This window comes from Papaver somniferum, unplaced genomic scaffold (assembly GCF_003573695.1).
Source record: "Papaver somniferum cultivar HN1 unplaced genomic scaffold, ASM357369v1 unplaced-scaffold_21, whole genome shotgun sequence".
Taxonomy (NCBI): domain Eukaryota; kingdom Viridiplantae; phylum Streptophyta; class Magnoliopsida; order Ranunculales; family Papaveraceae; genus Papaver; species Papaver somniferum.
The window spans coordinates 7,359,490-7,374,971 of NW_020631041.1; the positions used below are offsets into that span (position 1 = coordinate 7,359,490).

The 15,482-nt window shown below is 37.7% G+C and overlaps 1 protein-coding gene across 1 annotated transcript; it reads right to left on the reverse strand.

The window, feature by feature from the left end:
- Positions 1-1,083: 1,083 nt before the first annotated feature.
- On the reverse strand, positions 1,084-3,027 carry LOC113339890 (putative RING-H2 finger protein ATL21A). Its single transcript, XM_026585112.1, has 2 exons — positions 2,379-3,027; positions 1,084-1,646 (listed from the first exon to the last, which is right to left on the reverse strand). Exons 1-2 carry the CDS (start codon positions 3,016-3,018, stop codon positions 1,132-1,134), a joined length of 1,155 nt encoding a protein of 384 aa, XP_026440897.1. The 5' UTR covers positions 3,019-3,027; the 3' UTR covers positions 1,084-1,131.
- Between the last annotated feature and the right edge of the window lie 12,455 nt (positions 3,028-15,482).

Below are 15,482 nucleotides of genomic sequence, written 5' to 3' on the forward strand. Positions count from 1 at the left end.
ATGACCCAGACAGTTCTCGTTCAACTTCTGGTCATTGTACTTGGGCCGCAATCTTATTTCGTGGGGATCTAAGAAATAGCTTACAGTCTCCACAAGCAGCACTGAAGCTGAATATCGTGCTCTTTCTTCCACATCTGCTGAGCTTATCTGGATTCAATACTTGTTGCATGATCTTGGCTGCCATCTACAACACTCACCTGTCTTATATTGTGACAATATTAGTGCTACGTATCTTGCGATCAATCCAATACAGCACTCCAGAACCAAACATATTCAGATACACTACCACTTTGTACGTGAGAGGATCACTTCTGGTGCTCTTCACCTATCTTATATTAATACAGAACATCATCTTGCAGATTTGTTTACAAAGGGCCTCTCTACATCGTGTTTTTTGTTCTTATGTAACAAGCTTTCACGTTGCTTACCACCGCGTACAGCTTGAGGGGGTATAGAATAGAGGTCATTATGCATAGTCCATTGTATGAATAATTCATTATGCATAGTCCATTGTATTTGGGTCTTTCTGTAAAAGTCCATTGTACACAATGTATCCAGTAATCTATATATAAATATGTCTTTACACCCTATTAGGGTTGTGCGAGAGTTTATACAATTGTTCATATAATCTCCAGATAAGTCATACATATTTTTTTAGTTATTTTTTTAAGAAGTTGGGTTAAAGCCCAAAGGTTATCAAATGATTCAGTAGCTTAGTAGTTATCATCCAAATCGGGATTCTGAGTTAACTCAATGACTTAGTCATTTGTTAAGTGATATCACCACTCAAATTGAAGCAAGGTAACATACCTTGTGAAAAATATCTTTTATGCAGCCTATCCGCATAATAATTCTCCACATGAAACCTGTTATTGTTCAGAAATTGATTGAAGAACCTGCGACCTCTAAGGAAGACAACAATTTGGTCATGCAAGTATTTTCTTGCCAACATATCTGAAGATCTGAATCTTTGCTAAGTTCCACTGCAAGTGCATTTCTATTTACATGTCATATGCTGGACAAAACCATGATGTTGTTACAGCTTCGGAACACACACAGAAAATGACTATGCATCGAAGAAAGAAGAATAAACAATGTTTGCCAGACAGGAAAGACATCATGGGTAGAGAGCTAGGGAGCAACAGCAGATGGAAACAGTGACTGGAGACTTTGAGATTCTCGGCAAACAGGACATGTTGAACTCATGCTAAGCCATTGATCGATGCACTTTGCATGGAAGTAGTGGTTACAGGATGGTATAATCTTCAATGTCTCCGTCGGTAGATACTCTGATATACATATTGAACAAGTTGTATCATTTGGATTTGGCAGTCGTAGCTTTTCATCAAGAAGTATTCTTGGAAAGGATTCAATGATCGAACTGTCAAGGCCAGCTTTGACAGGTTGTTCGCGCGCGGCTATGAAAGACCGCTGATATCCGCGTGCGGCTATGAAGGATGGCTGATATCCAAATGAGGAAAATATCGAGCGATCATTCGATTGCGGCGGAACTGCAACAAATAACCTGCGATCCCCGTAGCAGTAAGACCTTATGACCCATGGACAGTAATAGCATATGAAGAATATTAGAATTGGAAACCCAATGCAAATACCGAAAACAAGAATCATTGTTTTGCGGATAATACCTGCAACACATATTACTTTACAATTATAAACTCACTTGGTAAAAATAAAAATAAAAAATCACTATCGTCTAAAGAATCACAATCTTTAATCTCTAGAACTTTCTTTAAAAATGGGAAATTTGGGGATATGGCCCAAAATCAACTGTTATTTTGGGGATATGCCCCAAGATTCCAATTTCTAGGTATATATCCCAGAATTACGATTTTCGTCAAGGAACCGTTAAGTAGTTAATTTATCGTAAATATGTTTGAACCTTTTCTCTAATTTCTTCGAGATTTTTTCTGTCTGAATATGTTCCTGAATCTTGTAAAGGTGTTAGTATATAGTATATCTATTTTTTAATTCGCATATGTAATCCCAAATATGTGCAAATATTGACTACTTAACGGTTTTAGATGGAATTTTAGACGGTTGGGACATATTCCCGAAAATTGAAATCTTGCAGCATATCCCCAAAATGACAGTCGATTTTGGAGCATATCCCCAAGATTCCCTTTAAAAAACCTTTCTCATAGTGTACCTATATACACCAAAATTCCATCCAAATCCTGTTAAACACGAGTACCAAACATTGGCACAGATGCATGATAGGTTCTGACTAACAACCAGAATTATCCATTTGAACTAAACTAGAACGAACTAATAACATTTCTTTAGCACTAATGCAAACAAGATTTTTCTTCAGCAACAAAAACATCAAAAGAATGACAAGATTGACAAGATATTTTTACCCTGTGATGTATCATCAGCTGGTGTGCGCGACCACGTGAGACGAAGAACGTCACTAATTTGATTAGAAAAACCATCAAGTGTGCTCATCACCGGTACTGATACAGTATCAATTACCTCACAGCTTGAATTCAGCGGTTGAATACGGTGAGTAGTCACATTTGTTGCCAATATGGTGTGTGCGGAACTACTAAGGCAATGGATGTGAACGTATAATGAAGAGATATTGCTCAGATCAACAGAAGCTGATGAACAATTAAGAAACGTGTAGTTCTCATTTCGACCATCTGACTGGTAAGGGGAACCTAAGAGACTTAGGTTTAAAAGACTTCTTGGGAGACAGTTATCAGAGTCGTAGATTTCTATAACCCGTAAATTATAATAGATGTTTTGAACAAAAAACTTTCCAGGTAAAGGAAGCTCTAAGACTGTTTTATTTGAACTACTGCAAGAAAGACTGAAACCGGGGATACCACATACCTCTCTATGTCGACCTTCTAATCTGAAAGGGAAAAGGACTCCAGGCTCCCCATTACCACACGACAGAGGAGTATGACAGGTTGTTCTACATGTAACAGAACCAGGGAAAAGAAGAAAGAAGAAGTTGAAGAAGAACAAAATGGAGATTTTCAAAGAATTCATTTGCTAGTGTTCGACTGAGTCTCTAGTTCTTCTTGTTTTGCTTCCTTTCTTTGTTTTATCTACCTTTTATAGACTTTTGTATATTCTCCTCTTTTTAATAAATCTTTCACTTCTCATCAAAAAAAAAAAAAACATCAAAAGTCACAGCTACTAACAATACCCATATAATTACAAGTTGAGACCAGTCTAAAGAAATGGAAATAAGTCTAAAATTTATACAAATAAACAAATAGCGGTAGGTAGTGTACCAATCTTAAAAATCCATAAAAAATCATGAAGTCAAAATGACAACCGCTTTGAAGATGCCGATAATCCCAAATACAGCAGGGTGTTTGCCAAAAATATATTCCACCCCGTGATTGCATTTGGGAAATTTTCCATGGCAAGCTAGGGAATCAAAAACAAAAGAAAAAATAATGATACCATTTGACATAAACAAAACCAACATGACAAGGACTGAGACGCTTCAATAATTGTACACAATGCTACACCCTGCTTCCATTCAGGTTGTTGGAAGCTAGAGGTTTCAACCCACAATCTTAGCCTCATCGTGGCACACATAATTGATAACAGCCCCTTATGCAACTTAAACATATATTCGGGACTTACTTCCCGATCGCTAACTATAGTTCTCGAAATGATCAAACAACAGATGAATCCAACACCTAACTCACACCACCTAATTTCAATCGAAATTCAATACTTCGTATTAAAACCATCAAATTTCACCAACACAAACATTTATTCATATTCACACATAAAAATTCCATCATTTTTATCTCAACAAAAACAACAATTGATCCTCAAACTTACATAAACCGTATCCTGAGACTACAATTTCATAAGAGGTAGAAAACGTACGCAAGACTGCTACGAGGGTTTACCAAGTTCTATGAGAAGTTACCTTCGCTCCATATGATTTAAGGTATTGCGTATCCATGTATTTCTTAATATGTGTAAAAACTCGGTAATGTCTTCTAAAATGAGAACAAAAGTATATCACATTCATCTTAACGACAAAAAGAAGCAAATTTATCCCCAAATTCAGAAGAAAAAAAAATACAAATTTACAATAATTTATTCAACAGTTTAATCATAATAACATCCCCAAACTAGCTTAACAACCAAATATTGAATCGGAGTTAATTCACTGACTCGATCACTCGGTCTTGCCGAGCTCTAGAAATCGGGAAATCTCCTCTACCACACTTTCTCGTACTTGATACCGTCACTTAACCGAACTACGCCGAGATCCTGTGAAATTGAATACTTTTCTTGAGTCTTGCCTGCAAAAGCATGCTCCTCGTAAAACTTGATATTTCTCAAAACCAGGTTGAATAATCCTCATCAGGGCGGAGCCAAAAACTAGACTACGGGGAGCAAAGTCTTGTTAGGGATAGGAAAAAAAAAGGGAGAATTAGGGGGAGACCCAAAAAAAATATTATTTTCATTGTCAAGCCCACAATTAATTTTAGGTACCATGACACCCATAACTATTTACGTGACACCCATAATTATATGAAATCATTAAAAATGTATGCATGAAGGATTATGCATCCGCATGACAGTTTATGCATCGGGGGTATAATTGGCAACGTAACTTGGATATAACATATCTAAAAATTCGCGCCTTGGAATTTTACAAATTTTATATCGTTGGAAATCTTTTTAAGAGAGATACGCAACGAGTACAAACAAGAATATAAAATTTTTGTTTTTCACGACAAAATCGGAGGTGATCATCATTTTATGCAAAATTTTTGAAAACTTGATACATAAACATTATGCAGCCACATAAAAAAATGCATAACACATTCTGCATACGCATAACGAATTATGCAACCATTTTCTCCACTGCATAACAAATTATGCATTTGGATAACAAAGTTATGCATCTATAACAAGTTATCTAACCATTGTTTTGGTTGATTTTAGTGCGTGCATAAAAAATATTGATGCATAATACAGTATGCATCCATATTTACGGATGCATATCAGGTTATGCATCTATTTTCTCGATGCATAAAAGATTGTGCAACAATTTTCTCGATGCCTAACGCATTATACAATCATATTTTTGGATGCATAACAGGTTATGCATCCATTTTCTCGAATGCATAACATGTTATGCAGATATTATTATAAGTGCATAACGTGTTATGCAACCTTTTTTTTTGTTGGTTTCAATACTAACAAAAAGTAGTTGCATAACGTGTTATGCAACCATTCTCTGTACTGCATAACAAGTTATGCAAAAAAAAAAAGGTTGCATAACTTGTCATCCACCTACAATAATAGCTGCATTATGTGTTATGCAACCATTTTCGGGACTGCATAACAAATTATGCAACATATTTTTTTAGATGCATAACACCTGCAGCACAACTTTTTGTCGATCTCCAACCACTGTTAACATCATTTCAACTTCCTTCCCAACATCTTCCAGCATTAAGACCATAACTAACCGACTAACCAATTCAATCAAATTAATCAAAACTCCCTCTAATCCAAATTCTAAGTACGTTCATACAAGATTTAAACATAAGCAACATTTTATCCATATGAACAATTACAACATTCGGTAAGCAAATAAAGAATTAAACAAACATGTTATGTAATGGGGCCTCTGTCATCACGTTTAATCAACATACACAACATAATGATTGGTTGGTTTCATTTTAGAAAACATAATTATGTCATGAGAACACAAGCCAATAAACCATTCTTCAATATACGTATGCGTAGTGTTCCTACGGCCTTACCTTGTGTCATTGCTGACCCCCATTCTTCAATAACTGGTCGGTCATGCTTTTTCTCGAACACTTGATGTACGTCACTGACAATGGATAGGAACTGCACATCAATTCCAACAACAACCGAAATATATAGACGCATCAAAATCATCACAGCAACAATCTTCTTCTCTTATTGTCTAAAAAGTTCTCCGTAAACCTCCAATTACGACTACATCTTGTATGGACTTGATACATTCCACTGTCATAACCCGTGAAAACTCCCTTGTTTAGCATAATTAATTTCACCAATTTTGCTGGCCATAGGTGAAACCAATTGAACCAGCACATTCGAATTTCTTCTTCAATTAGTTGTAACGCTCACGGAGCTAATACCAGTGAATCCCAATTTAAGACCATAACTAAACGACTAACCAATTCAGCTAATATAAATCTCCACTTCCTTGACCAAACTTCATAATACAGATTCACACTAAAACCCATGATTCAAACAATCAATAACCCATGATTCAATTCCATAGCATCAACGCAACACCTTTCTTCACCTAATTGATTTGTTCTCAAAATTCAGACCCAATCAAGACACCACCGTAATGATTTTCCCATCTGATTCTTCATCTTTTCCTCCTCAATCTCAATCACTACCACCCAATCTCCATTACCACCACCACCATTACCAGACGAAGTCAGAAAAAATAGTTCAGAGGAGAGGAAGGGGGAGGCGCAGTGATAATGGGATACGAGAGATTGAAGGTTAGAAGAACAGAAAAGACCGAAATCTAATTTTAGAAATTCTGGGTGTGAGAGATATTTTACCCTAGAAAATAGGCGCGCGCCTGAGAATTTCTGAGCGTGGGTTTCATAGTGAGAAGAATCTGTAAAATGGGTCTCCCCGTAGTTTTCACAAAAAAGAAAAAAGAAAAAAATTAGGCTTCGAGGAAATTTTGGGCTTGTAAATTTAGGCTTGGAAGCCTAATGGGCACACCCTTGTTATATGCTAGATTGGCCGCTGGCTTGCATCGATTCGTGGCCTGCTTCGGAGGATTTCCTCGTCAGCTCCAAGAAACTGATTGATCAGAACTTGATTCGGTTTTCCATTAATGGGACATATGTGAATGTCATTCGTGCTATGTGTCGCCACGCATAGCATTTAGTAGTTCGCATTCAAGTAGGACTCTTTGCTTCCAACTGGATTCACCATTCCTAATTCAAAATTTAGTTCACCATTGCTAGATTTAAAATTTAGATAGGTGTCATGTGACCAAAATTAAGATAGGTGTCATGTCACCAATCTGGTTCTAATAACTTGTTGAAGGTTAATAAACAAATTTTACCTGAAAAAATTTAGGGAAGGATCGTTGCAAACAGGCAGGTAGAGCTAGGAATCTACTTATTGTAGGTAAAAAATATCTCCAAATGGGATGAATTTGCCTTCTACGAATTGATAACCATATGCTAGGAAAGGTATTAGGTTAAGTGATGAGTGCCAAATATTGTATATATTTATCCCTTTTTGTTGGCATTTTAACTCATCTTTTGTGCATTAATTCTACATTTTATCCCATATTCTGTATTTTCACTGTTTTCAAGAATAAATATTTTTCTTACTTAATTTTGCATTTTTAGGTAATAAATAAAGTCTGGATGACTTGCGGAGCGGAAAAGAGCTGAAGAGTAGTGGAAAGCCGGAAGAAATTACGCAAGGAAGCCGCAAAGAATGGTGCGCACAAGACCAAAAAGCTAGGAATGGGCTCAAGAAGGAAGAATTGTTCTTAAAGAAGATATGGGCTTGGCATACCCAAGGCCCAAAACCCTTACCCAAACCCATTTTCTATATCCATACCCGCATCCATTCTCAGCCGTTAGATTGGATCCATCTCATCATCCAATGGTCGCTTCTTCATAGTGCATCAAAATCTGAAGTCCCTGCAAAACACCATAGTGCCTAAATTCCAAGCCTTCAGATTAGATCACATCTAGATCCTACGGTCGCTTCTTTGCCTGTGCATCAAATCTCGATACTTCCGCTTAACACTACAACACCTAACTCCATCTGGTGTCGTTAATTTTGTTGTATTGTATAATCCAACGGTCTCTGCAGGATCCACTTCATCTCACCGTCAGATTGATCTTTCATCTCCACATCCCACGGTCGAGATTCGCCAAACATCAAAAATCCTTATCCTCGCTCAACACCCTAGCACCTAAGATTATATCCCACAAAACAAACACGCCCTAGCCATCGAACCCACCTTCTTCTTCTCCCTTCTTCCCTCTGCAGAGAACAGCTCTGCCATCACCATCACCTTCTGCCATCGCCATCATCCCTACCAGCCATTACAACCACCCTACATCAAATACAACCAAAACCCATCCTTCCCCTATCATCCTATGCTACCTATTTCACTGATTTCACACTCCCTCTCTCTGTTAGGGTTTTGAAATCGATGAACTAGGTTGATAGGCAGAGGAAGCTCGAGCTGGAGCGTAGCGGCATGGAAGACATGAAGAGGAGCAGGAAGAAGAGCAGCAGGAGTATGGGTGAGAATTGTCATGTCAATTTCTTTAATTTCAAAAACACCAATTCACTGTTTTGGGAATTTGGGGGAAAGTGTAACCCTAATTCGAATTGTATAAATAGGAGATGTGAGGGTGCTATTGAGGGCATGCCTGGGCTAGCCAGAGCACCAATTGAGACTTGGGTTAGCCAAGCTCAAGAGTCCAGTTCAATTTCAATTCCAGTTTTAATTTCAGTTCATGTTTTATTTCAGTTACTAGGGTCTCAATGAAGCCCTAACATGTGTTTTGTGTCCACTGATAATGCATGCTTGATTGTTAAAAATGCTTAGTAGAAAATCAAATTGCAATGTCTTCATTTAGCTTTCACAATTCATGCCCTGTATGCATTGTAGTTAGACTCCCTCTATGTGGACATAGCCACCAATCATGCTAAACCAGGCCACTGTTGAGCCTTAGACTAGGTGTACTTTAGCCAGACACTTAGTACTATGGAGCAATACTTATGTTGGTTTTGATTTCTCTGATGGAGAAACTTCTTAGATAAAGGTAAGATCAATATCTTCACCCATGTCAATACAAGAACAAGAGTGTATTCAGTGAATGCTTAAACATAAGTTAGTGGTGGAGTTGAAAACCTTAGTATCACTCTCTCATTGCTCACTGCCCTTGGCCTTAGGCCTTGGTTCATCCTTTGTGTCATTTTGTTTTGCCTTTGTGTTCTGTTGTTGCTGTTTAGTCTTTCCAGTGCTTGTACATTCTATTTGCTTCTCCTGCTGCTTTCCTATCTTGCTGTGCAGCTCCTTTTCCTGCCTGCTGCAGCTCCTTTGCTGCATTGTTCTCTTCAGCTGCTGCTGCAGCTGTTGCTGCCTAGCTGCTACTTGCACTGCTTGTGCAGCTGCTGTGCAGATTTGCTGCTTCCTGCAGCCAAGCAAAGGCAAAAACCCATTGAGCCCAAAAGCCCAGAGCACAATTTGAGCTCATCTGAAGACCAAAGCTCAACTCAAACTGAAGCCCTATTCAGCCAACCTGTGGGCTTAACCAAAGCCCATTTGTCTAAAACCAAAAGCCCAAGGTCTAGTTCACTGAGGCCCATTTCACTAAGGCTCAAAGCCCAGTTTAGGGTAAGGTTAAGACCCAATCCAATTCAGGCTTAATCAAAAGCCTAAGTTAAAGGCCCAAAACCCATTTGCACTTTCAAAGACTAACTGAGCCCAAGCTCAGTTCCTTTTATTGTTATCAAACCAAATAGCACATCAAGACCAATACTTCCAAAAGGCTTCTAAGCCCAAAGCAAATTTAGGAACCCAATTAGCTAAGACACATTTCCGAAACACACCCGATCTCTGTGGATCGACCCGCACTTGCACGAGCTACAACCGACGACCGTGCACTTGCGGTATTACTGTAGGCCCGTTTCCATCGCATCAATTTCATAAACACTTTCCGGACCTGCCAAGTTTTTGGCGCCGTTGCCGGGGATTGGTGCTGTGTTTTATCTGTGTGTTTTCTTAGCTATTTTGTATTTCATTTCATAGCATTTGCATCTGCATCTGCTTCATTTCATTTGCTATTGGACCTGCTGATTCTGAACCTGTTTTCCTCTGCTGGGACGCCACCAAGGAAAAGAACCAAAACCCAACTGGGTTTTTGCAACAATATCAGAGCAGCTGGGCTGTGCTAAAAAGGTAAGCCTAAACCCATTCAATTGAGAGAACCCAATTTGTGGGCTTCCAAATTTATTTAATTGTGGGCTTGTAATAATTAACCCAATTTTTTTGGGCTTTTTATTTTCCTATTTTGGGTTTGTAATAATTTATTTTTGGGCTTGTTTGTTTAATTTGTGGGCTTGTATTTATTTTGTGTGGGCTTGCTTAAATTCTTTCATTGGACTTGTATTTTGGACTCTGGGTTTAAACCCAGCTGAGCTTATAACTAATTGTGGACTTGGACCTCGAAACCAAAGTTTTAAAACAAACGTCAGGCCTTAACCAACTGGGCCAAATTAAACTTTCAAAATTAAAACTTGGATTTTCGTAGACCGCAGCCTTCCTTCCATTTCATCAGAGGCTTGCACAGTGGGCTTGCTCCCATTCAAAAACCAAAATTTTCTTAATTTTATTTTCTAAAACCAAATTTTATTTTCTTAATTTTATTTTCTTTAAAAAAAAAAAAAAAAAAAAAAATATTTAAACTTTGCTCCCAATTTTAAAACCAAAATTTTACTTGCTCCCATCTTAAACCAAATTTTTATTCCCATTTTAAACCAAATTTTCAAATATATCCCACCAAAACCAAATTTTTCCCAAAAATCCAAACCCTTTAAAAACCAAATTCTGAGCTTTGTAACATAGTCACTTAGCTTTTTGAGCCAATCATGTCTGGATTTTGGTATGCTCATGGAGATGGAAATAAAACTCTTAGAGAAATGGCTTATGGGCATCTGCCACGTTATGAACCTTCCACGGACCATGATGTCAATAGTCATAGGGATTCTTATGGACATTTTCAAAGTCCCGACCTGCAATACATGAACCCTAATGACTATTCATACATGCATCATTCGCCACAACGTGAAAATGAACATTTTGCTAGTGCCTCACTCACCCAATCATCACTTATGGATCAAATAGAAGCTCGAATCACAGCTTTAGAAATGCAAGCACATGAGGAATCTGTCACATCTAATTTTCTTAGGCAACCTGAAATCTATGCATGTCCCGCATGTGGTAGTTTAGACCACCCTGTTGAGAATTGTCATATTTTGCATAATTTTAGGCAATCTAGAGAAAATCCAAGGTATGAAATGCCACTGAATTGTGAGAATGGTAGTCATTGGGACCATAATCAATCCTTTGAGGGTTGCGATCAATATTTTGTAGACCCTAATGACCATGCACACATGTACCATTCACCACAATTTGAACATGAAGAATTTTGTACTCCCATGAATTTAGACTCCACTACAGAAGCTTCCAAACTCAGTGAGCAAAACTTCGATAGATCTACATCACGAATTAAGGCACATTTAGATCAGATTTTGCTTCACCTACAAAAGGAGGAAATTCATGAGGAAATGTATGTTGTCCCTAATGAAGTGTCTAGTCCCATCCATGTAAATGATGATTATGAACCTAATTTAGAGGAACATGAATCGACTAATGACACCACCACTTTTAATGAGGACCAATATGCATGCTACCATGATGATGATTATGATGATTATGATGATTATGATGATTATGATGATATGTTAGAAGAACATGAAAATATTGTGGAACCTGTTGGTTCAATAACATATGGCTTCTCGCCCTCGACCTTCATGAATGTTGTTTTTTCTAATACTCATTGTAATTCATATGATTTTGATATTGACATGGGATTCGTACAATTATTCTGTGAAGATGAACATGACATAGGAATAGTTGAATCTTCTGTAGACACTGATATGCATGAAAATATATTTGATGTGTCTGATTCTCTACCTAGGTCACATTGTGATATTTCTCCTGATTTGCCAATGCATGAGAATAAATTTGTTGATGATGTTGATGATTCTGAGTGTGAACTTGCTAAATTGATTGATGATTGTGAGCATGATGTGACATGTGTAGATGATTTAGGAGATTTTGATTTGATTGATAATGACACACCTATTCTCCTACATGAGTCACAATCTGTTGGCCTTCCACCCAACCTAGATTTGGTTTGTCCCAATATTGTAAAACCAATTTTTCTGAGAATTCCTAACCTAGGTTTGGAACTGCGTGCTTCCCAAGTCCTCTTGGACTATTTTGCTTCCAAATATAATACATTTGAGGAACCACAGTTGGAAATTGCATGTTTGCCCGTCCCTAGCACAGTTCATTTCGAGCTAGACCTTTTGCATGATGAACCCCCGAAACTGCGCGATTTTGTTTTCAAAACTATATCTTCTGTAAAATCCAGGTTTGGGGGTAACTCATTTTGTTTCACAGTTTCACTCGCGTTTCTTTCCTGTTATTATTGTGTGAAGCTGTTGAAATGTCTACACTTCGTCTTTTGGGTTGATCCTCAACTCTTTAGACTGTTAGTGTATGGTGAATTTTTTTTTGTATATAATCCAGTAGTTAAAATTTCTTAAAATTTCTTAAAAACCCTTTTTGTTCCTTTTGTATATATTTTGCTAATCCAATATGATCTCGGCTGAGATATGTCGGATTTTTGCCTTAAATAACGGAGTTTTAATTCTGCTTTCGCCGAAATCGGGTATTCTCTCTCCTTTCACTCTACTCAGCATGTCCCTTTCCATATGTTGTTTTATAATTCTTTCCATATTTTGAAACATTGAGGACAATGTTTAGTTTAGGTTTGGGGGTATAGAGTAGACACCATGATAATTTGCCATAATAGAAAACGAACTCCATCTTTTTGAAAAAAATTGAAAAATTCCAAAAAAATTAAAAAAATCAAAATTCAATAAAAAATTAAAAAAATGAAAAATCATAAAAATGGAGCTCATTTACCTTGAAATGTTGACTCTTGTGCAAATATGTATTTTTATTAGGAGTCTTAGTCTAGATATTTAGGCACCCTGATTCTAGCACAATTCACATAGTGATAAGAAATTTGCACGCGCACGATCTACCAATACATGTATGGCCTCGATCTTCAAGGTGTTGGATAGGAAGTCACGATTGCCAATCACTTTAGAATACTGAACGAAACTTGACTAGCTTGTTCTTTGGTTGGTTGGGATAGAAGATGGAGGTTACATTAAGAAAGACAACCATCGAATTTAACTGGGTGCATCAAAAAGGGCTACCTCTTGCAAAGTGTCATGTAATCTTTTGTTTCTTTTTGTTTTATATCATAAGTGCTACCATATGGCATTAAAAAAAAAAAAAAAAAAAAAAAAAAAAAAAAAAAATCGATGTATATATTCAAAAAAAAAAAAAAAAAAAAATCAAGTATTTATCAATTCCATCATCTCTTGTTCCAAAAATAAAAAAAAAGAGATTTGTCAATGTAAATAAGAGTCATGTAAATAGTCATTTTGTTGTTTCATTGTAATAAGCAAGGAAGGGTGTATGCCATTGATGTACAACGCGAGAAATTGTGAAATACCTCCAACTCATTCACAATTCTCGTAAAGTCCGGACAGCTAGCTAGATTTCGACCTCAGTTCTTAGCCTGAGAAACTATCTCTTGGTGATTAGTAGTCATGACTTCAGATCTTTCTTTACACATGTGTAGATACACTTTACACTCTTATCACATGTCTTATTTGTTATCAGTGCTAGGATTGTGCCTTCGATAGCTAGATTGACATCTCCATTTTGCTGTGAGCTTAACTGTTTTGCACATGTCACGTTTGATGGAATCTGAGCTTATATTTTGTCCTTAGGTTTTGTAGGCACACCTCTGGTAAACCTTCACGAGACTTCAACTCGTCCACTAGGGACACTTAGTGGTTTAAAAGGCTTAGTGCATACGCTAAATGCATTCGAGAGACCAGCGACAGTGGTATAGTTAGGATTTCCTTAGTTTTGTTTTACTTGAGGACAAGTAAAATTCAGGTTTGGGGGTATTTGATGAGTGCCAAATATTGTATATATTTATCCCTTTTTGTTGGCATTTTAACTCATCTTTTGTGCATTAATTCTACATTTTATCCCATATTCTGTATTTTCACTGTTTTCAAGAATAAATATTTTTCTTACTTAATTTTGCATTTTTAGGTAATAAATAAAGTCTGGATGACTTGCGGAGCGGAAAAGAGCTGAAGAGTAGTGGAAAGCCGGAAGAAATTACGCAAGGAAGCCGCAAAGAATGGTGCGCACAAGACCAAAAAGCTAGGAATGGGCTCAAGAAGGAAGAATTGTTCTTAAAGAAGATATGGGCTTGGCATACCCAAGGCCCAAAACCCTTACCCAAACCCATTTTCTATATCCATACCCGCATCCATTCTCAGCCGTTAGATTGGATCCATCTCATCATCCAATGGTCGCTTCTTCATCGTGCATCAAAATCTGAAGTCCCTGCAAAACACCATAGTGCCTAAATTCCAAGCCTTCAGATTAGATCACATCTAGATCCTACGGTCGCTTCTTTGCCTGTGCATCAAATCTCGATACTTCCGCTTAACACTACAACACCTAACTCCATCTGGTGTCGTTAATTTTGTTGTATTGTATAATCCAATGGTCTCTGCAGGATCCACTTCATCTCACCGTCAGATTGATCTTTCATCTCCACATCCCATGGTCGAGATTCGCCAAACATCAAAAATCCTTATCCTCGCTCAACACCCTAGCACCTAAGATTATATCCCACAAAACAAACACGCCCTAGCCATCGAACCCACCTTCTTCTTCTCCCTTCTTCCCTCTGCAGAGAACAGCTCTGCCATCACCATCACCTTCTGCCATCGCCATCATCCCTACCAGCCATTACAACCACCCTACATCAAATACAACCAAACCCATCCTTCCCCTATCATCCTATGCTACCTATTTCACTGATTTCACACTCCCTCTCTCTGTTAGGGTTTTGAAATCGATGAACTAGGTTGATAGGCAGAGGAAGCTCGAGCTGGAGCGTAGCGGCATGGAAGACATGAAGAGGAGCAGGAAGAAGAGCAGCAGGAGTATGGGTGAGAATTGTCATGTCAATTTCTTTAATTTCAAAAACACCAATTCACTGTTTTGGGAATTTGGGGGAAAGTGTAACCCTAATTCGAATTGTATAAATAGGAGATGTGAGGGTGCTATTGAGGGCATGCCTGGGCTAGCCAGAGCACCAATTGAGACTTGGGTTAGCCAAGCTCAAGAGTCCAGTTCAATTTCAATTCCAGTTTTAATTTCAGTTCATGTTTTATTTCAGTTACTAGGGTCTCAATGAAGCCCTAACATGTTTTGTGTCCACTGATAATGCATGCTTGATTGGTAAAAATGCTTAGTAGAAAATCAAATTGCAATGTCTTCATTTAGCTTTCACAATTCATGCCCTGTATGCATTGTAGTTAGACTCCCTCTATGTGGACATAGCCACCAATCATGCTAAACCAGGCCACTGTTGAGCCTTAGACTAGGTGTACTTTAGCCAGACACTTAGTACTATGGAGCAATACTTATGTTGGTTTTGATTTCTCTGATGGAGAAACTTCTTAGATAAAGGTAAGATCAATATCTTCACCCATGTCAATACAAGAAC

Bases quoted from the DNA above. Each gene is read 5' to 3' on its own strand.
- LOC113339890 (XM_026585112.1), bottom strand. From the start codon at position 3,018: ATGAATTCTTTGAAAATCTCCATTTTGTTCTTCTTCAACTTCTTCTTT. The intron at 1,647-2,378 runs GTAAAAATATCT...TATGTGTTGCAG, and splicing joins AGCTGATGATACATCACAGG to GTATTATCCGCAAAACAATG.